The sequence below is a fragment of the Oncorhynchus keta genome, chromosome 5 (assembly GCF_023373465.1).
Source record: "Oncorhynchus keta strain PuntledgeMale-10-30-2019 chromosome 5, Oket_V2, whole genome shotgun sequence".
Classification (NCBI taxonomy): domain Eukaryota; kingdom Metazoa; phylum Chordata; class Actinopteri; order Salmoniformes; family Salmonidae; genus Oncorhynchus; species Oncorhynchus keta.
Window position 1 is genome coordinate 21417036 of NC_068425.1, and position 23855 is coordinate 21440890.

The 23855-nt window shown below is 42.1% G+C and overlaps 1 protein-coding gene across 2 annotated transcripts in view; it reads right to left on the reverse strand.

Annotated features, from left to right (window-relative positions):
- LOC118384711 (glutamate receptor ionotropic, NMDA 2C) overlaps positions 1 to 23855 on the reverse strand; it is a 117117-nt gene that overhangs the window by 44498 nt on the left and 48764 nt on the right. For both annotated transcript variants that reach the window (XM_052519069.1, XM_052519068.1), the window contains exon 2: positions 5698 to 6142. In XM_052519069.1, coding sequence (XP_052375029.1) covers positions 5698 to 6126 — 429 coding nt within the window. In that variant the 5' untranslated portion in view covers positions 6127 to 6142. The remainder of the gene's footprint in view (positions 1 to 5697; positions 6143 to 23855) is intronic.

A 23855-nucleotide genomic window follows, 5' to 3' on the forward strand; every position in this document is an offset into this window, starting at 1 on the left:
CATTGTCCTGGGTGGTGGGCCAAACAGAGGATCCGCTTCGGGAAAGTCGTATTCCTGGTCTTAATGTTGGTGAGTTGATGTTGCTCTTATATCCAATAGTTCCTCCCAACTGTATGTAATAAAACCTAAGATTTCCTGGGGTAACAATGTAAGAAATAACACATAAAATAAACAAAATAATGCGTAGTTTCCTAGGAACGCGAAGTGAGGCAGCCATCTCTGTCGGCGCCGGATGAGAGATAAAGCCATATATATCACTGCACAGATGCTTTTATAGGACCACTGGTCAGTGGTCAAGAATCCCAATACAACAGATTTTCTTTTCAGAATACAATGCTCTCTACACACAACATTTAGGCTACTGATTTAAAAAAAATCTGGACCAATGGTGGGCATTTGAAGGAATCTCACAGAAACAAAGAGCTGTTGCTAATTATTGATGGGGATGGAATGGAGATAGAATGGAGATGGAATGAAGATGGTTTGGAATGGAATGGTTTAAAAAGAACAAAGGAAAATAAATTAGGCTTTTCAATAAAACACAAAGTTGCAACTGCAAGGACGGACACCTGAAATTGTGGTCCTAGGAGCTTGAGAGATTAGAGCAGGGGGTCTGTACTGTGTTGTAAATGATTCAGAAGTTGCTAAATAAATCTGAGGGAGGGAGGCCGGCAGCGAGTAGCCCTTCCAGAAGGGGTCTCTCTCTTGTTCTCTCTCTCTCTCTCGTCTCTCTCTCTCTCTCTCTCTCTCTCTCTCTCTTCTCCCCCTCTTTCTCTCCCCTCTTCTTCCCCCTCCCTTCCCCCTAGTGCCCTCTCTCTCTCATCTCAGCCTCTCTCTCTCCCCTCTCTCTCTCTCTCTCTCTCTCTCTCTCTCTCTCTCTCTCTCTCTCTCTCTCTCTCCCCTCTCTCTCTCTCTCCCCCTCTCTCTCTCTCTCTCTCTCTCTCTCTCCTCTCTCTCTCTCTCTCTCTCTCTCTCTCTCTCTCTCTCTCCCCCTCTCTCTCTCCCCCTCTCTCTCTCCCCTCTCTCTCTCCCCCTCTCTCCCTCTCTCTCTCTCCCCCTCTCTCTCTCTCTCTCCCCCTCTCTCTCTCCCCCTCTCTCTCTCTCTCTCTCTCTCTCTCTCTCTCTCTCTCTCTCTCTCTCTCCCCCTCTCTCTCTCCCCCTCTCTCTCTCCCCTCTCTCTCTCCCCCTCTCTCCCTCTCTCTCTCCCCCTCTCCCTCTCTCTCTCTCTCTCTCTCCCCCTCTCTCTCTCTCTCTCTCTCTCTCTCTCTCTCTCTCTCTCCGATGGTGAGTGACTTCTGGACATGGATCTTTGCTGCGGCATATGTCCGCCTGCAACACCCAGCGTGATGTGCCCTGGCACTGTCATCATGTGCTCCTCTCCTCTGTCCTCTCCCTCTCCCCCTCTCTCTCTCTCTCTCTCTCTCTCTCTCTCTCTCTCTCTCTCTCTCGCTCTCTCTCTCTCTCTCCCCCTCTCTCTCTCCCCCTCTCTCTCTCTCCCCCTCTCTCTCTCTCGCTCTCTCTCTCCTCTCTCTCTCCCCCCTCTCTCTCTCCCTCTCTCTCTCTCTCCGATGTGCTGACGGATCTTTGCTGCGGCACAGGGATGTGCCCTGGCGTCAGGGCCTATGAGGAACAGACGTACACGTACACCGCCGTAGTCATTTGTCCTTCCTCACAACGATAGAGGAGATCCAAATGCAGTAACACATCGCACTGAATTACAATCATATTGTACGTGTGAGTGTTATTATATCAATGTTGAACGCATTTATATTACATTGTAACACTAAAGTGAGCACAAATTCATTAGTCTGAATTGTATTGTACCAAGGACAAAACATATATTAAGGGATTTTCTTATGTATTCATGCATCCCTACTGAGATTTCAGATTCCCATACAGTTCCTCTGAAAACCATCCCAGCCTATTTAGCCCTGTCTAGACAGTTCGTACTGTATCTGTGTCACTGGCCCCAGGATGCAAAGCAACGAGGTAGAGAGGGACACAAGTAGGTTTAGGATGTGAAGAAAGGAAGAGAGAAAAAGGTTGCTCTACTTTAGGGATGGGCCTCAGGCTCCCCTTCCTGCTTTAAGAAACGAGGTCTGCTGCTGCTGCTCGCCCTGCTTCCCATACCTCGCCGGACCACTGAAACGAAGAGACTCTGGACCCAATCCTAACTTAAGATACATTTAAACGTATGCATAAATTATGCGTTAATGTCAATGGGAGATCTAAGATGTAATAAAAAAATGTTGGTTACATTTTTTGATAGGTTTCTCATGGGTTATTGTAATTTAGCTAATCAACATGCTAATTGAGCAAAATCTCCTCAGGATAGGAATCTGTTCTCTGTTAATTTTCGCCTTCCTCTTCGAGCGAGATCAAACTCCAGGCTTTCTCAGAGACAACATTAAGTGATTGAGTTGGCTTGTCAACCAGCTTGGACGGCGTCCCACCAATCAATCAATGAGCCATCGCTCAGGCTCATTGAAAAGCATCAGTAACCCATTCGCTGCATCTGAAGTGGTGACATTTAAGTGCCATCACATTTTAAATGAAGTCATGAATATTCATTTCTAGTGCATAAGCACACAAACACAGTTTATTTTTAATTTTTTTTACCCCTTTTTCATGGTATCCAATTGTTTCTAGTAGCTACTATCTTGTCTCATCGCTACAACTCCCGTACGGGCTCAGGAGAGACGAAGGTTGAAGGTCATGCATCCTCCGATACACAAACCAACCAATCCGCACTGCTTCTTAACACAGCACGCATCCAACCCAGAAGCCAGCCGCACCAATGTGCCAGAGGAACCACGTGCACCTGGCAACCTTGGTTAGAGCACACTGTGCCCAGCCCACCACAGGAGTCGCTGGTGCACGATGAGACAAGGACATCCCTAGCGGCCAAGCCCTCCCTAACCCGGACGACGCTAGGCCAATTGTGCGTTGCCCCACGGACCTCCCGGTCGCAGCCGGTTACGACAGAGCCTGGGCGCGAACCCAGAGTCTCTGATGGCACAGCTGGCACTGCAGTACAGCGCCCTTATCCACTGCCCCACCCGGGAGGCCTACACCAACACATTTTGTGAGCGTTTCCTATATTGATTACTGTTTTGTTGATGGACCCCGGGTTACTTCTAACAAATACACTTTCCCTCGCAGTCATCTCGGCCACACACAAAGTAAAGATTGAATCAATGAATCAATTTGTTGTGTAGAAAAATGTATTTAAATTCAATTGAGTTGAAATGCATCCATTTAACCAGCTCTCTATTGAACTGCAACCCCATGAGGATTTGTATGAATGTGAATGCGTAATCAAGGTACTGTGAGTCCATGGCCCTGGCCGTCTCCTGTTGTGGAGGAACACGTTTCTCACGTTTATTATGAAAATCTCACAAACATGAGGGAGAAAATCCTATTTGAGCTGTGGATTAACTGATGGAAATCGAGGGTGGCGGTTAGACCTCATATTTTCCGCTACTCAGTTCCCTGTGTGCCGCATACTCAAGCAGCCAGCTACCGGAGCTGAAATTGCTAGAATTGACTAAACATTACAATACAGCAGTATTCTCTTCTTGCTCTGACCAGCCGAGGTCAGCCAGCCTGCTTTATCACCCTCCATTTTCCCCCGCTGAATAAACGCTTTGTTTATGGTCGGTGGATTGGCGAGCTATGCCCCACCAGTCCTCTGTATCCGCAGCCTACATCAATTTGCATAGAACCAATAAAGATGTGATGCTCATAATGTGCATTCTCTGTCTCTGTGAGTAGTATTGTGATGCTCATAATGTGTATTCTCTGTCTCTGTGAGTAGTATTGTGATGCTCATAATGTGTATTCTCTGTCTCTGTGAGTAGTATTGTGATGCTCATAACATGCATTCTCTGGCTGTGAGTTGCATTATGATGCTAATAATGTGCATTCTTTGTCTCTGGGGGTAGTATTGTGATGCTCATAATGTCACTCTCTGTCTCTATGAGTAGTATTGTGATGCTCATAACGTGCATTCTCTGTCTCTGTGAGTAATATTGTGATGCTCATAATGTGCATTCTCTGTCTCTGTGAGTAGTATTGTGATGCTCATAACGTGCATTCTCTGTCTCTGTGAGTAGTATTGTGTTGCTCATAATGTGCATTCTCTGTCTCTGTGAGTAGCATTGTGATGCTCATAACGTGCATTCTCTGTCTGTGAGTTGTATTATGATGCTAATAATGTGCATTATTTGTCTCTGTGAGTTGTATTATGATGCTAATAATGTGCATTCTCTGTCTCTGTGAGTAGTATTGTGATGCTCATAACGTGCATTCTCTGTCTCTGTGAGTAGTATTGTGATGCTCATAATGTGCATTATTTGTCTCTGTGAGTAGTATTGTGATGCTCATAACGTGCATTCTCTGTCTCTGTGAGTAGTATTGTGATGCTCATAACGGGCATTCTCTGTCTCTGTGAGTAGTATTGTGATGCTCATAACGGGCATTCTCTGTCTCTGTGAGTAGTAGTGTGATGCTCATAACGTGCATTCTCTGTCTCTGTGAGAAGTATTGTGATGCTCATAACGTGCATTCTCTGTCTCTGTGAGTAGTATTGTGATGCTCATAACGTGCATTCTCTGTCTCTGTGAGAAGTATTGTGATGCTCATAACGTGCATTCTCTGTCTCTGTGAGTAGTAGTGTGATGCTCATAACGTGCATTCTCTGTCTCTGTGACTAGTATTGTGATGCTCAGTCTAATTAAAGTTTCTCTCTGTGGCTGAGCCCTTTGTGTAACGCTCTGGGAGAGGGATCATTGCTCCTAAACCTATGAGGCTTTACTCTAAAAGCAATTTAACGGCAGTCTAATCTGTATCACAAACATCCCTCTGATAATTTACTGGTGGCAAACTCCAGTGCATGATGCCGGGTAATACAACATTTCAAATCATTGCATAACTCTATTGACATGAGGGGTCCAACTGTAAACTATACATTTGTTACCAGCAAATACCAATAGATTTCTCTAGTTTAACATATTTGTGTCTGGTGGGACCAGAAGTTTAAAAATAGAACAAGGATGAAGTGGCAGAGGCTAACAGGTTTTGATTTTGACCTTCATATTTTAATGAGTGTATTAGATGCAGTATTTGGACATCCCTCTGCTACCTGGTTTAACACCTCATCTTGTTGTTTCAGTCTTTCTGGCCTAAGACCGCCAGACACAAAAAACCCACAGTGTATGTATGGGCAGCATTAACATTCATTGAGTTTATAATCATGTGCTGTAAGTCACCTGGAAATGGCAATGTGTGTCCGCTAATGTTCATTATGACTCTGATAATCACCAGACTAATGACAGTTGGCCTGTGTGTGTGTGGTGGAGCGCTTTCAAGATCTGAGTGCTTTGCTCACCTTGGGGGACCTGTGTTGTTGAGATTGTTGTTTTGGTTTTATTATTTGTACTGTGAGTTGTGCCAGGGGTCTTTCCCAGTTCTTTATGTCCTTGTCACTAGAATATAAAGGGTTTAAAACCTCTGATGTAATGAGACTGTGTAGTCATAAACCACACATCAGTTAAGCTGCTACTCTCTACAGCAGTTTGGGGAAACAAATAATGTGGTCTTCAAGGTTATTTCAAAAATAAAAAGAAGATGAACTTAAGCATGTTCCTCAGGCAGCCGAGACACCAAGTGTCCCCCATCCCAATCCTGGTCACTGACCTTGTGTGGCAGGACCATGGCGGAGCCCCCGCTGATGCCCACGATGGGCACGGCCGTCTGCAGGGCAATGAAGTCCAGGATCTGTGCCACGGCTTCCGAGCCGATGTTGTCCTCAAACACCACACCATGTACGCGGTTGGCCGCCAGTGTGTCACAGATGCGTGTGAGCAGGGCCCGAGGGTTGGTGTTGTTTACCAGCACTGTGATGGGATTCACCTCCAAGGGCAGGTCCATGAAGTTCTCCCTGCTGAGACGCCCCTTAATCTCCTGCTGGTAGGCCGAGCCACTGAACACCACCGCCACGTTGACTGCTGGCAAGGGCGTTGCGAAAGGCCGACCTTGGCACCAGGGGGCAGTGCAGAGCAGCAACAGCAGCAGTAGCGGCCACCACCACGGGGAGTCGCTCAAGAGGCCTAGACGAACGCCCATCTCAGTCACCTACTGCCTGAGAGAGGGGACGAGGGTGGGGATGAGAGGAGGAGAGAAGAGAGATGGGTAAAGACATTTGTATCAGATACATGGGACTGTTTAGTGTCATTTGTGCAATGTGATAATGCTTAGTAATCCCTCCAGGCAAGCCAACCAAACCAACTGCCTGTAGTTTAGAGACATTTTAGCTTAATCTGTGAGTCATGTGCTTCATGTGCAGGTGTGTCTCTATGTAAGCGGCCATGAGTGGTGGGTTGGGTCAGGTGGATGATGAGAGACCCAGGTTACTATTTTTTGTGTGAGTGTTTGGCGTGCAACACAAGGCAGTGAGCAGGTTGCTGTGCCTGCGGATGGCAGCTGCGGCCCCACTACTGTTGTACTCTGCAGTTGAATACAGCAGATGGTGCCTACTGTTTAATGCAACAAATGGAGAACAAGGATTTACCATTTATCTCTCGTGACGTTTTTCCCCCCTCTGAAATAATACTGCAGAGCTATTCCAACTTAATCGGCAAAACGTCTGAATGCATGGGTATTATGTGCTGTGAATAGGTGGAGACCTGGTTTTGACCATGGAGGCTGATTTTAACGGCAGCTACATGCTGTATTTCTAAGGCATTGTTTACGGGAAAAACCTAATGTAACTTAACTTGGATGACAGTTTTCCCTTAGATGAGCCTTTAAAATGAATTGATAAGATCAGTGTTTAAAAACACTGCATTGCTAATAGACTTCAATGCAATTTTCCCAAAGTACAGTGACACAGTGACAGTAACAAAGTTTGTTATTAAGGGATTCACTTTTAGTTTGAAATCATAAATCCTACATTCATGTTCCAGGTAATGAATAAATGATCAAATCGGCCAGAAACTCTTTAGCTTGTTTTGATCTTCCAGATATTTATAGCTGTAGGGCAAAGTAGAAAGAATGATGTATTTCACAATGCAGTTGAATGGAGTTAGATCCTACAGCATTACATTCACCAATCCACGTAATGTCTGGTCAGATACTGTGTCCCTCTGTCAGACAGAGTCATCCTCTATGAGTTATCTGTAACACTGCCGCCTGCGGGCCTGACGCTGTGTGGTGTGTGTGAGTGTGTGTGAGGTATCCTGTCAAGGGGACCTGATTTAGCATGTGTTTGAATCACAGTGGGGTGATTACAATGTAATCCTAGGTATTCCTTGGCGGGTGTCATGGCCCACGGCATGATTGTGTCTCCCTATCAAGACATGTAGGATAGCTGGGGACCCGCTGCAGTCCCCATTCCTCAACCCCTGCCTGACAGAGGGAATGGGACGAGGGGCTTGTGTTAGCGTAGATGGAGTGTACCAGTAAACTGGCGGTGACGTTCCCATGGGGTAATTGGTTGGACTACGTGGTAATGTAGTCTCCACTCTGAAAAGCTGCCTCCCAGAGGACCGTAGGGATTTCTGCATCACACTGCCGGTCAGGGACCTTATCAGCAGCACATGGCTGAGAAAGGACCATTATAGATTGTCATTAGTAGCGGAGCAGCCTAGAATACCAATGATGGTACGGCTGCTGAGAATGGAAAGGCATTATGAAAGTTGCTAGATATTGACCATATCAAAAACATAATGGATTTGTTGTGCTGATTGACCTACATATTTTCCTTTCATGACATCATTGCCGAGTTTCCTCTGTCATAAAAATAGGCAATATTTCTGTCATTGATCATGCAGGCTGATTGATAATCCCTTAAATTGTTAAGAACACAGATCAGGAATGTATTGCTACCCATGTCTTTTCCGGCCATTGTATGATGGAACAAGTTAGGGTTAATGTTATTGAGGAGCATCTCATTAAAAGAGCTTGACCTTCCACATGTTTAATCAAGGCAATGAAACAGCTGAGGTGGATGTCTGAAGGTCACCTACATGGGGGATTACTGTGGTAAAATGGGGATGTGGAATTAAACACAACATCCAATGAGTCATCATCGACTTAATCAGATGACTTATGTTTGTCGATATGCCCCCTATTACTAAGGTGTATTCCAAACAGAGACACAGCTATCGGGAGGTAATTACAGCACAGTGGAAACATTGATTTGACCATCTAGCCCAATTTGACCTTGCAGACAACAAAAGTGGAACTCACACCACTGTGATTTGCAATAACGCTGGGCAATATAGTCATGAAACCTGTTCAAAGTTGTTGAACATTGCAGTCGTTCTGTAGCTTGGTCACAACCCAAAGTCTCCAAAACACAGGAAAGAGGCTTTTATTACTGTGCTACATGGAGCTAAATCCACCCCCACACTCGTACAATGGCTTGAGGCTTTATTCCAATGTTAGGGATCAAAACTCACTGTGGATATTTATTTTAGTCAGGGATATTGTAATAGAAAATGCAGGTCTGGGTACATAATTTACACTGTATTTTTTTTTTCAGATCACAGTTTATTTGGTTCATAAGCCCGGTTGGAACAAATGAGTGGTAAATACTGTAGTTTGGGAACATGGGAAAGAGACAGGTTGCTGTTTACATCATGATGCAGTCATGAAAAGCTCATTTTAGGACATTTGTGTCATGTTGAGTCAGTAGAAAAAAACAAAATCCCACTGTGAAACTAGTGAACATGAACATAAGCAAACTCTATTGCGATATATCTATGATACTCTAAGTATGCAAACAGTCATTACTGTGAGACATGCAGGTATTGGGAGAAGATGTGTCTGAAGGAGATTTTCCCCAATCTACACAGACAAGAGATCATTTGTCTTCTACGCTATGACCTCTGTAATCTGGGGTTGGATTTTGGAATGCACTGCCATGTCAAATTCTTTGCTCTCTAGAGTTGTAATCTCTGTGAATCTGCAAGTCCCCAATTTTCAGCGCCTGGATTTGATATGTGTTAGTTGTCTGCTCAAATTTTCACCGCTCCAGCTCCCAGCCTCCTATCAGTGGGAATGTGTTCAGCATAGCGACCTCTCTCTCTCACTTGACTCTGCCCAAGTCACCGCTGGCTGGCGCGAGGGCACACAGACCAGATTAGATCAAAGCTTCTGCCACTGTTCCAGTCTGGCACTTAGAAGGGCTCAGACCGTTTCCCCATGCACCGTTACTACTGAGCAAATCCCTGGTGTGACCGCAAAGATTATGCCATGCCTTTTTAAAACTGTCATCCAGCTAAAAGTGTTAGGGAGAGGGAGATGACAGAGTGAAACAGATACCAGATCTAACTATGTGACAGTTGATATTCTATCTCTGTTTAATGGCAGACAGTCCTAACAGAATCCTTCAAGATCTTCACCTTGGCTTTCAGACCAGATGGGTTTACAATGAGGAATTGCTTAGCTCCCTCTAGTGGGTGAGTTGGTTAAAGCAGTTCCCTTAGAATATCAGTTGTCCTCTGCTGTTTCCTTATCAAACCAGAGAAGCAAATTATTTCCGTCTCTGTCCCACTTCTCTTATGTAGTCTGTGGGAGAACTGTCTCTACTGTAACACATGTGACTAAATAACAGGGGTCTCTGGGTTCAATGTGTTATTGTATTAACACCTGCCAGATGTGTTTTGTTTTGTCTGGACTGGCCTGAGAAATTAAATGATTTTAGTTGTACACCTTTTCAGCTATTCCTTTGACCTAAAGGTGATTGGTTGAAAGTCAGCTGAGATGACACATTTATTTACTTACAGTGTTACTATTATCACATCTGTTCAGGAGCCTCTGCTCAGACATGACTGCACTCTCCTCATGCCCAATTCCCAGCCCTGCTCAATATCTTAAGACCATAGTGGTACAGTAAGTACATCTGGTTGTGGGGTGGGGGGTTGTTGTGCTCGTCACTGTTGACGTAAGGGGTCATTTCCTATTCAGTGCATGAAACTGCTGCTAAGACTTACACCTGTCTCATCCTGAGCACAGTTTGATCAATATGCTCCAAGGCTTGGAGAGGCATGCTGGTGCCTCGTGGCTCTGCCGGTAACTTTACCTCTTCTCTTGCTTTTCATCAATGAAACATCAGCTGACCTGCCAAACCTATCACATTTTAGACTTGAGTAAGGAAACTTTATCATTTGTAGGTACTCAACAATGGGTTAACATGAAAAAGACATACTTAATCCTATTAGAATTCCTTTATAATAAACCCTTTCAAGTCCAATCAGTATAAATCTCGTTTTCATTCCCATATATTATGCATGTGTTCAGTTTTAAGGATTAGTTTAACCCTACACAGTGTAATTGACAATTTTACCTTCGCTAATGCAAAGACCGCCAACTAATTCATCGGATCATTATGGTCACAGTTCATTTCCCATTCACCTGTGATTATGGGTTTAGCTAAGCCATGAAGATAAAATATTGTCATTCTAATCCCCCAAAATCCATTACCTTTCAACTTATCTGGTAATTCATGAGCATTTTGAATACACTTAAATAGGAATAATAAAATGCTTTTGTGAAAACAGTGAATCGGCTTCTTCCAGTCATGCATTGTCGAGTAAATTAGAATCAATTAGACTTTTACTGTTAACCACTGAGTATCCTCGCAACTCCTATTCATTGGCCCTCACTGCTACCGTGGTTTCCAGACTCTGTTTAACTCGGCTCTATCTAAAGAGCTTTGTGGACCATCTGATAAACAAAACAATACTACATGAAGCCAGAACCCAGGCTTTAGCTGCGACCCAGGAGGATATAGCTGCAACCCAGGAGGATATACTGTAGCTGCGACCCAGGAGGATATACTGTAGCTGCGACCCAGGAGGATATACTGTAGCTGCGACCCAGGAGGATATACTGTAGCTGCGACCCAGGAGGATATACTGTAGCTGCGACCCAGGAGGATATACTGTAGCTGCGACCCAGGAGGATATACTGTAGCTGCGACCCAGGAGGATATAGCTGCGACCCAGGAGGATATACTGTAGCTGCGACCCAGGAGGATATACTGTAGCTGCGACCCAGGAGGATATACTGTAGCTGCGACCCAGGAGGATATACTGTAGCTGCGACCCAGGAGGATATACTGTAGCTGCGACCCAGGAGGATATACTGTAGCTGCGACCCAGGAGGATATACTGTATCTGCGACCCAGGAGGATATACTGTAGCTGCGACCCAGGAGGATATAGCTGCGACCCAGGAGGATATACTGTAGCTGCGACCCAGGATGGATATACTGTAGCTGCGACCCAGGAGGATATACTGTAGCTGCGACCCAGGAGGATATACTGTAGCTGCGACCCAGGAGGATATACTGTAGCTGCGACCCAGGAGGATATACTGTAGCTGCGACCCAGGAGGATATACTGTAGCTGCGACCCAGGAGGATATACTGTAGCTGCGACCCAGGAGGATATAGCTGCGACCCAGGAGGATATACTGTAGCCGCGACCCAGGAGGATATACTGTAGCTGCGACCCAGGAGGATATACTGTAGCCGCGACCCAGGAGGATATACTGTAGCTGCGACCCAGGAGGATATACTGTAGCCGCGACCCAGGAGGATATACTGTAGCTGCGACCCAGGAGGATATACTGTAGCCGCGACCCAGGAGGATATACTGTAGCTGCGACCCAGGAGGATATACTGTAGCTGCGACCCAGGAGGATATACTGTAGCTGCGACCCAGGAGGATATACTGTAGCTGCGACCCAGGAGGATATACTGTAGCTGCGACCCAGGAGGATATAGCTGCAACCCAGGAGGATATACTGTAGCTGCGACCCAGGAGGATATACTGTAGCTGCGACCCAGGAGGATATACTGTAGCTGCGACCCAGGAGGATATAGCTGCGACCCAGGAGGATATACTGTAGCTGCGACCCAGGAGGATATACTGTAGCTGCGACGCAGCCTGGGTCCCGGTCCACCATCTGGGGAACACTTAACTAGTCCATTGCCAATAACATGGCTCCCTCATTGTGATGTAAAGTAATGTAATATCAAGCTGGATCTATAATCCTTAGTGCCAAAAGCCTCTGCCTCTTTGTTCTATACTTTAGACAACATTCAATAAATGCTATATTGCACATCATATAATATTACCTAAATTCCTGATGCTACTGTCAGCTATACAAGGATAGAACAAAGCACTCTGAGAATATTTGGACTTGGTATAGTCAATAGTTTAGTTCACAGAAGTATTACTGTTAAGTGACATTTGTTTCTTGCCTTTGCAGATGGTGACCAAAATAGAACAAATGGGGGAAGCAGCTTTGTGACAATACTGCACACGGCTAAAAACAGACTACTAGAGTAGCCACACTCACAGTGTTTATATTCTAGCTCCACGAACAGAACAACATGGTGGTTTGAGAGTTAATATTTTCTCTTAAAGACAACTTAGCCTTTAGACATGCTGCCTCATCTGGAAGGATGTGACTTTGACATATCTGCCATGTCTCAAATCAGACACATGCACCTGCTTGTCCCCTCCACCAAGACGTAATGGCTTGTATTGTTGTCACATTTTATCTAGGTCAATATTCAACTCAATTTTACATCCCAATGCCAGGTGTCACCACAATATTGGATGCAGTGCAAGGTGAGTCCCTCTCAGCTGTGACTCTATGTCTGCCGTCTGGTGATTTGATCATCGTGGGCCCTAGCGGAGCGCAGACAGGGCCTGTCAACCTGTTATATCCCTGACACCTCCCTGTAGATTTACTTCTTTAGTCCTGATGAGATTATTCTCCATATCAGGGCCTCATAATAAACTGGAGCTATAGGCTGTCATAGTAAAAATGTATCCTACTGTCCAATATTCAGCCCCATGTTCCCTCTAATGTGTTTGATGCCAATGTGTTTGATGCCATTTCATTCGCACCGTTCCAGCCATTATTATGAGCAGTCCTCTCCTCAGCAGCCTCCACTGACTTACCAGTCAGTAAGTATTAGGTTGCGTGTTTAGCCTGCTAGCTACGTTAGCTGCTAAACTTAGTGTGTTCAATGTTCAAGCTAGCTAACAAGGCTACTTAGCTAGCTAGCTAACATCTTCTGTATTTGGTTGACAGATTGTTGACATGATAGTGTTTCATTTGAAAATAACTAGCCAGCGAGCAAGGTGGTCAACAGCATTTTCGGCCCAGGTACACCCCAAAAAATGCATGTATGCATACCATTTGGTAAAGTAACATCACACAAGCATGTATTTTCAGGGAGATACTTATGTTGTGCTTTGAAATTCAATAATTGTTTTGTTGTTAATTGACCAAGTTAAGAAATGCTGTATGCATTTTCTGTTATACTTTGTGATTCAATAATTGTTTTGATTGAAATTGACCAAAATAGTTATCTATGTTTGCCTGTTCAGCACATTGCCTACCTATATACAGCATTGATTCCTACTTAGTGTGAACTACCCACCAGAACGGCTGAATGAATATCCAGCATGGTCAGTCAAATAAACAATAGTTAATATTCATGACGTATTGGTGGACTATTGGCCATACTATGGTCACTATTGGCCACAGACAGACTTGTCCCTCCTGTCCCACGACCATCCAAGCAAGAATATCTCCAGGAGCATCAGTGCTAAGGGCTTGGTAGGAAACTTTTGTAAATACAGAATGGCAGACATTACGCTCGTTAGAAGAACTACATAGTTAGTATATTGCCTACCCTTAGTTGATACCATGGCCAGTATATTATTACCTACATCCTCTCTCTCAGGTGAGACCATGGCCAGTATATTATTACCTACATCCTCTCTCTAAGGTGAGACCATAGTCAGTATATTATAACCTACATTCTCTCTCTCAGGTGATACTATGGCCAGGATATTATTACTTACATCCTCTCTCTCTGGTGATACTATGGCCAGTATATTATTACCTACATCCTCTCTCTCAGGTGAGACCATGGCCAGTATATTATTACCTACATCCTCTCTCTCAGGTGAGACCATGGCCAGTATATTATTACCTACATCCTCTCTCTCTGGTGAGACCATAGTCAGTATATTATTACCAAAAACCTCTCTCTCTCTGGTGATACTATGACCAGTATATTATTACCTAAAACCTCTCTCTCAGGTGAGACCATGGTCAGTATATTTTTACCTACATCTTACCTACATCCTCTCTCTCTGGTGATACTATGACCAGTATATTATTACCTACATCCTCTTTCTTAGGTGATACTATGACCAGTATATTATTACCTATATCCTCTTTCTTAGGTGATACTATGGCCAGTATATTATTACCTACATCCTCTCTCTCAGTTGATACTATGACCAGTATATTATTACCTATATCCTCTTTCTTAGGTGATACTATGGCCAGTATATTATTACCTACATCCTCTCTCAGTTGATACTATGACCAGTATATTATTACCTATATCCTCTTTCTTAGGTGATACTATGGCCAGTATATTATTACCTACATCCTCTCTCTCAGGTGAGACCATAGTCAGTATATTATTACCTACATCCTCTCTCTCAGGTGAGACTATGGCCAGTATATTATTACCTAAAACCTCTCTCGATCTGGTGATACTATGACCAGTATATTATTACCTACATCCTCTCTCTCTGGTGATACTATGACCAGTATATTATTACCTACATCCTCTCTCTCTGGTGATACTATGACCAGTATATTATTACCTACATCCTCTCTGTCAGGTGATACTATGGCCAGTATAGTATTACCGACATCCTCTCTCTCAGGTGATATCATGGTCAGTATATTATTACCTACATCCTCTCTCTCTGGTGATACTATGACCAGTATATTATTACCTACATCCTCTCTCTCAGTTGATACTATGACCAGTATATTATTACCTACATCTTACCTACATCCTCTCTCTCTGGTGATACTATGACCAGTATATTATTACCTACATCCTCTCTCTCAGGTGAGACCATGGCCAGTATATTATTACCTACATCCTCTCTCTAAGGTGAGACCATAGTCAGTATATTATAACCTACATTCTCTCTCTCAGGTGATACTATGGCCAGGATATTATTACTTACATCCTCTCTCTGGTGATACTATGGCCAGTATATTATTACCTACATCCTCTTTCTTAGGTGATACTATGACCAGTATATTATTACCTACATCCTCTCTGTCAGGTGATACTATGGCCAGTATATTATTACCTACATCCTCTCTCTCAGGTGATATTATGTTAAGGATATTATTACTTACATCCTCTCTCTCAGGTGAGACTATGGCTCGTATATTATTACCTACATCCTCTCTCAGGTGATACTATGGCCAGGATATTATTACTTACATCCTCTCTCTCAGGTGAGACTATGGCTAGTATATTATTACCTACACCCTCTCTCTCAGTTGATACTATGACCAGTATATTATTACCTACATCCTCTCTCTCTGGTGAGACCATAGTCAGTATATTATTACCAAAAACCTCTCTCTCTCTGGTGATACTATGACCAGTATATTATTACCTACATCCTCTTTCTTAGGTGATACTATGACCAGTATATTATTACCTATATCATCTTTCTTAGGTGATACTATGGCCAGTATATTATTACCTACATCCTCTCTCTGTTGATACTATGACCAGTATATTATTACCTATATCCTCTTTCTTAGGTGATACTATGGCCAGTATATTATTACCTACATCCTCTCTCTCAGTTGATACTATGACCAGTATATTATGACCTATATCCTCTTTCTTAGGTGATACTATGGCCAGTATATTATTACCTACATCCTCTCTCTCAGGTGAGACCATAGTCAGTATATTATTACCTACATCCTCTCTCTCAGGTGAGACCATGGCCAGTATATTATTACCTACATCCTCTCTCTCAGGTGAGACTATGGCCAGTATATTATTACCTAAAACCTCTCTCGATCTGGTGATACTATGACCAGTATATTATTACCTACATCCTCTCTCTCTGGTGATACTATGACCAGTATATTATTACCTACATCCTCTCTCTCTGGTGATACTATGACCAGTATATTATTACCTACATCCTCTCTCTCAGGTGAGACCATGGCCAGTATATTATTACCTACATCCTCTCTCTCAGGTGAGACCATGGCCAGTATATTATTACCTACATCCTCTCTCTCTGGTGAGACCATAGTCAGTATATTATTACCAAAAACCTCTCTCTCTCTGGTGATACTATGACCAGTATATTATTACCTAAAACCTCTCTCTCAGGTGAGACCATGGTCAGTATATTTTTACCTACATCTTACCTACATCCTCTCTCTCTGGTGATACTATGACCAGTATATTATTACCTACATCCTCTTCTTAGGTGATACTATGACCAGTATATTATTACCTATATCCTCTTTCTTAGGTGATACTATGGCCAGTATATTATTACCTACATCCTCTCTCTCAGTTGATACTATGACCAGTATATTATTACCTATATCCTCTTTCTTAGGTGATACTATGGCCAGTATATTATTACCTACATCCTCTCTCAGTTGATACTATGACCAGTATATTATTACCTATATCCTCTTTCTTAGGTGATACTATGGCCAGTATATTATTACCTACATCCTCTCTCTCAGGTGAGACCATGGCCAGTATATTATTACCTACATCCTCTCTCTCAGGTGAGACTATGGCCAGTATATTATTACCTAAAACCTCTCTCGATCTGGTGATACTATGACCAGTATATTATTACCTACATCCTCTCTCTCTGGTGATACTATGACCAGTATATTATTACCTACATCCTCTCTCTCTGGTGATACTATGACCAGTATATTATTACCTACATCCTCTCTGTCAGGTGATACTATGGCCAGTATATTATTACCGACATCCTCTCTCTCAGGTGATATCATGGTCAGTATATTATTACCTACATCCTCTCTCTCTGGTGATACTATGACCAGTATATTATTACCTACATCCTCTCTCTCAGTTGATACTATGACCAGTATATTATTACCTACATCTTACCTACATCCTCTCTCTCTGGTGATACTATGACCAGTATATTATTACCTACATCCTCTCTCTCAGGTGAGACCATGGTCAGTATATTTTTACCTACATCTTACCTACATCCTCTCTCTCTGGTGATACTATGACCAGTATATTATTACCTACATCCTCTCTCTCAGGTGAGACCATGGTCAGTATATTTTTACCTACATCTTACCTACATCCTCTCTCTCTGGTGATACTATGACCAGTATATTATTACCTACATCCTCTTTCTTAGGTGATACTATGACCAGTATATTATTACCTATATCCTCTTTCTTAGGTGATACTATGGCCAGTATATTATTACCTACATCCTGTCTCTCAGTTGATACTATGACCAGTATATTATTACCTATATCCTCTTTCTTAGGTGATACTATGGCCAGTATATTATTACCTACATCCTCTCTCTCAGTTGATACTATGACCAGTATATTATTACCTATATCCTCTTTCTTAGGTGATACTATGGCCAGTATATTATTACCTACATCCTCTCTCTCAGGTGAGACCATAGTCAGTATATTATTACCTACATCCTCTCTCTCAGGTGAGACCATGGCCAGTATAGTATTACCTACATCCTCTCTGTCAGGTGATACTATGGCCAGTATATTATTACCGACATCCTCTCTCTCAGGTGATATCATGGTCAGTATATTATTACCTACATCCTCTCTCTCTGGTGATACTATGACCAGTATATTATTACCTACATCCTCTCTCTCAGTTGATACTATGACCAGTATATTATTACCTACATCTTACCTACATCCTCTCTCTCTGGTGATACTATGACCAGTATATTATTACCTACATCCTCTCTCTCAGGTGATACTATGGCCAGGATATTATTACTTACATCCTCTCTCTCAGGTGAGACTATGGCTAGTATATTATTACCTACATCCTCTCTCTCAGTTGATACGATGACCAGTATATTATTACCTACATCCTCTCTCTCTGGTGATACTATGACCAGTATATTATTACCTACATCCTCTCTCTCTGGTGATACTATGACCAGTATATTATTACCTACATCCTCTCTCTCTGGTGATACTATGACCAGTATATTATTACCTACATCCTCTCTCTCAGGTGATATCATGGTCAGTATATTATTACCTACATCCTCTCTCTCAGGTGAGACTATGGCTAGTATATTATCACCTACATCCTCTCTCTCAGTTGATACTATGACCAGTATATTATTACCAACATCCTCTTTCTTAGGTGATACTATGACCAGTATATTATTACCTACATCCTCTCTGTCAGGTGATACTATGGCCAGTATATTATTACCTACATCCTCTCTCTCAGGTGATATTATGTTAAGGATATTATTACTTACATCCTCTCTCTCAGGTGAGACTATGGCTCGTATATTATTACCTACATCCTCTCTCAGGTGATACTATGGCCAGGATATTATTACTTACATCCTCTCTCTCAGGTGAGACTATGGCTAGTATATTATTACCTACACCCTCTCTCTCAGTTGATACTATGACCAGTATATTATTACCTACATCCTCTTTCTTAGGCGATACTATGGCCAGTATATTATTACCTACATCCTCTCTCTCAGTTGATAATATTACCAGTATATTATTACCTACATCCTCTTTCTTAGTTGATACTATGACCAGTATATTATTACCTATTTCCTCTTTCTTAGGTGATACTATGGCCAGTATATTATTACCTACATCCTCTCTCTGTTGATACTATGACCAGTATATTATTACCTATATCCTCTTTCTTAGGTGATACTATGGCCAGTATATTATTACCTACATCCTCTCTCTCAGTTGATACTATGACCAGTATATTATTACCTATATCCTCTTTCTTAGGTGATACTATGGCCAGTATATTATTACCTACATCCTCTCTCTCAGGTGAGACCATAGTCAGTATATTATTACCTACATCCTCTCTCTCAGGTGAGACCATGGCCAGTATATTATTACCTACATCCTCTCTCTCAGGTGAGACTATGGCCAGTATATTATTACCTAAAACCTCTCTCGATCTGGTGATACTATGACCAGTATATTATTACCTACATCCTCTCTCTCTGGTGATACTATGACCAGTATATTATTACCTACATCCTCTCTCTCTGGTGATACTATGACCAGTATATTATTACCTACATCCTCTCTGTCAGGTGATACTATGGCCAGTATATTATTACCGACATCCTCTCTCTCAGGTGATATCATGGTCAGTATATTATTACCTACATCCTCTCTCTCTGGTGATACTATGACCAGTATATTATTACCTACATCCTCTCTCTCAGTTGATACGATGACCAGTATATTATTACCTACATCCTCTCTCTCTGGTGATACTATGACCAGTATATTATTACCTACATCCTCTCTCTCTGGTGATACTATGACCAGTATATTATTACCTACATCCTCTCTCTCTGGTGATACTATGACCAGTATATTATTACCTACATCCTCTCTGTCAGGTGAAACTATGGCCAGTATATTATTACCGACATCCTCTCTCTCAGGTGATATCATGGTCAGTATATTATTACCTACATCCTCTCTCTCAGGTGAGACTATGGCTAGTATATTATCAGCTACATCCTCTCTCTCAGTTGATACTATGACCAGTATATTATTACCAACATCCTCTTTCTTAGGTGATACTATGACCAGTATATTATTACCTACATCCTCTCTGTCAGGTGATACTATGGCCAGTATATTATTACCTACATCCTCTCTCTCAGGTGATATCATGTTAAGGATATTATTACTTACATCCTCTCTCTCAGGTGAGACTATGGCTCGTATATTATTACCTACATCCTCTCTCAGGTGATACTATGGCCAGGATATTATTACTTACATCCTCTCTCTCAGGTGAGACTATGGCTAGTATATTATTACCTACACCCTCTCTCTCAGTTGATACTATGACCAGTATATTATTACCTACATCCTCTTTCTTAGGCGATACTATGGCCAGTATATTATTACCTACATCCTCTCTCTCAGTTGATATTATTACCAGTATATTATTACCTACATCCTCTTTCTTAGTTGATACTATGACCAGTATATTATTACCTATTTCCTCTTTCTTAGGTGATACTATGGCCAGTATATTATTACCTACATTCTCTCTCTCAGGTGATACTATGGCCAGTATATTATTACCTAAAGCCTCTCTCTCAGGTGAGACCATAGTCAGTATATTATTACCTACATCCTCTCTCTCAGGTGAGACCATGGCCAGTATATTATTACCTACATCCTCTCTCTCAGTTGATAATATTACCAGTATATTATTACCGACATCCTCTCTCTCAGGTGATATCATGGTCAGTATATTATTACCTACATCCTCTCTCTCTGGTGATACTATGGCCAGTATATTATTACCGACATCCTCTCTCTCAGGTGATATCATGGTCAGTATATTATTACCTACATCCTCTCTCTCTCAGGTGATACTATGGCCAGGATATTATTACTTACATCCTCTCTCTCAGGTGAGACCATAGTCAGTATATTATTACCTAAATCCTCTCTCTCAGGTGAGACCATGGCCAGTATATTATTACTTACATCCTCTCTCTCAGGTGAGACCATAGTCAGTATATTATTACCTAAATCCTCTCTCTCTCAGGTGATACTATGGCCAGTATATTATTACCTACATCCTCTCTCTCAGGTGATACCATGGCCAGTATATTATTACCTACATCCTCTCTCTCAGGTGAGACCATAGTCAGTATATTATTACCGACATCCTCTCTCTCAGGTGATATCATGGTCAGTATATTATTACCAACATCCTCTCTCTCAGGTGATATCATGGTCAGTATATTATTACCTACATCCTCTCTCTCAGGTGATATCATGGTCAGTATATTATTACCTACATCCTCTCTCTCAGGTGATATCATGGTCAGTATATTATTACCTACATCCTCTCTCTCAGGTGATACTATGGCCAGGATATTATTACCTAAAACCTTTCTCAGGTGAGACCATGGTCAGTATATTATTACCTACATCCTCTCTCTCAGGTGATACTATGGCCAGTATATTATTACCTAAAACCTTTCTCAGGTGAGACCATGGTCAGTATATTATTACCTACATCCTCTCTCTCAGGTGATATCATGGTCAGTATATTATTACCTACATCCTCTCTCTCAGGTGATATCATGGTCAGTATATTATTACCTACATCCTCTCTCTCAGGTGATACTATGGCCAGGATATTATTACTTACATCCTCTCTCTCAGGTGAGACCATAGTCAGTATATTATTACCTAAATCCTCTCTCTCAGGTGAGACCATGGCCAGTATATTATTACTTACATCCTCTCTCTCAGGTGAGACCATGGCCAGTATATTATTACTTACATCCTCTCTCTAAGGTGAGACCATAGTCAGTATATTATTACCTACATCCTCTCTCTCAGGTGATATCATGGTCAGTATATTATTACCTACATCCTCTCTCTCAGGTGATATCATGGTCAGTATATTATTACCTACATCCTCTCTCTCAGGTGATATCATGGTCAGTATATTATTACCTACATCCTCTCTCTCTGGTGATATCATGGTCAGTATATTATTACCTACATCCTCTCTCTCAGGTGATATCATGGTCAGTATATTATTACCTACATCCTCTCTCTCTGGTGATATCATGGTCAGTATATTATTACCTACATCCTCTCTCTCAGGTGATATCATGGTCAGTATATTATTACCTACATCCTCTCTCTCAGGTGATATCATGGTCAGTATATTATTACCTACATCCTCTCTCTCTGGTGATACTATGACCAGTATATTATTACCTACATCCTCTCTCTCAGGTGATATCATGGTCAGTATATTATTACCTACATCCTCTCTCTCAGGTGATATCATGGTCAGTATATTATTACCTACATCCTCTCTCTCAGGTGATATCATGGTCAGTATATTATTACCTACATCCTCTCTCTCAGGTGATATCATGGTCAGTATATTATTACCTACATCCTCTCTCTCAGGTGATATCATGGTCAGTATATTATTACCTACATCCTCTCTCTCAGGTGATATCATGGTCAGTATATTATTACCTACATCCTCTCTCTCTGGTGATACTATGACCAGTATATTATTACCTACATCCTCTCTCTCAGGTGATATCATGGTCAGTATATTATTACCTACATCCTCTCTCTCAGTTGATAATATTACCAGTATATTATTACCTACATCCTCTTTCTTAGTTGATACTATGACCAGTATATTATTACCTATATCCTCTTTCTTAGGTGATACTATGGCCAGTATATTATTACCTACATTCTCTCTCTCAGGTGATACTATGGCCAGTATATTATTACCTACCTCCTCTCTCTCAGGTGAGACCATGGCCAGTATATTATTACCTACATCCTCTCTCTCAGGTGATACTATGGCCAGTATATTATTACCTACCTCCTCTCTCTCAGGTGAGACCATGGCCAGTATATTATTACCTAAAACCTCTCTCTCTCTGGTGATACTATGACCAGTATATTATTACCTACATCCTCTTTCTTAGGCGATACTATGGCCAGTATATTATTACCTACATCCTCTCTCTCAGTTGTTACTATGACCAGTATATTATTACCTACATCCTCTCTCTCAGGTGATACTATGGCCAGTATATTATTACCGACATCCTCTCTCTCAGGTGATATCATGGTCAGTATATTATTACCTACATCCTCTCTCTCTGGTGATACTATGGCCAGTATATTATTACCGACATCCTCTCTCTCAGGTGATATCATGGTCAGTATATTATTACCTACATCCTCTCTCTCAGGTGATACTATGGCCAGGATATTATTACTTACATCCTCTCTCTCAGGTGAGACCATAGTCAGTATATTATTACCTAAATCCTCTCTCTCAGGTGAGACCATGGCCAGTATATTATTACTTACATCCTCTCTCTCAGGTGAGACCATAGTCAGTATATTATTACCTAAATCCTCTCTCTCAGGTGAGACCATGGCCAGTATATTATTACTTACATCCTCTCTCTCAGGTGAGACCATGGCCAGTATATTATTACTTACATCCTCTCTCTAAGGTGAGACCATAGTCAGTATATTATTACCGACATCCTCTCTCTCAGGTGATATCATGGTCAGTATATTATTACCAACATCCTCTCTCTCAGGTGATATCATGGTCAGTATATTATTACCTACATCCTCTCTCTCAGGTGAGACCATGACCAGTATATTATTACCTACATCCTCTCTCTCTGGTGATACTATGGCCAGTATATTATTACCGACATCCTCTCTCTCAGGTGATATCATGGTCAGTATATTATTACCTACATCCTCTCTCTCAGGTGATACTATGGCCAGGATATTATTACTTACATCCTCTCTCTCAGGTGAGACCATAGTCAGTATATTATTACCTAAATCCTCTCTCTCAGGTGAGACCATGGCCAGTATATTATTACTTACATCCTCTCTCTCAGGTGAGACCATAGTCAGTATATTATTACCTAAATCCTCTCTCTCAGGTGAGACCATGGCCAGTATATTATTACTTACATCCTCTCTCTCAGGTGAGACCATGGCCAGTATATTATTACTTACATCCTCTCTCTAAGGTGAGACCATAGTCAGTATATTATTACCGACATCCTCTCTCTCAGGTGATATCATGGTCAGTATATTATTAACGACATCCTCTCTCTCAGGTGATATCATGGTCAG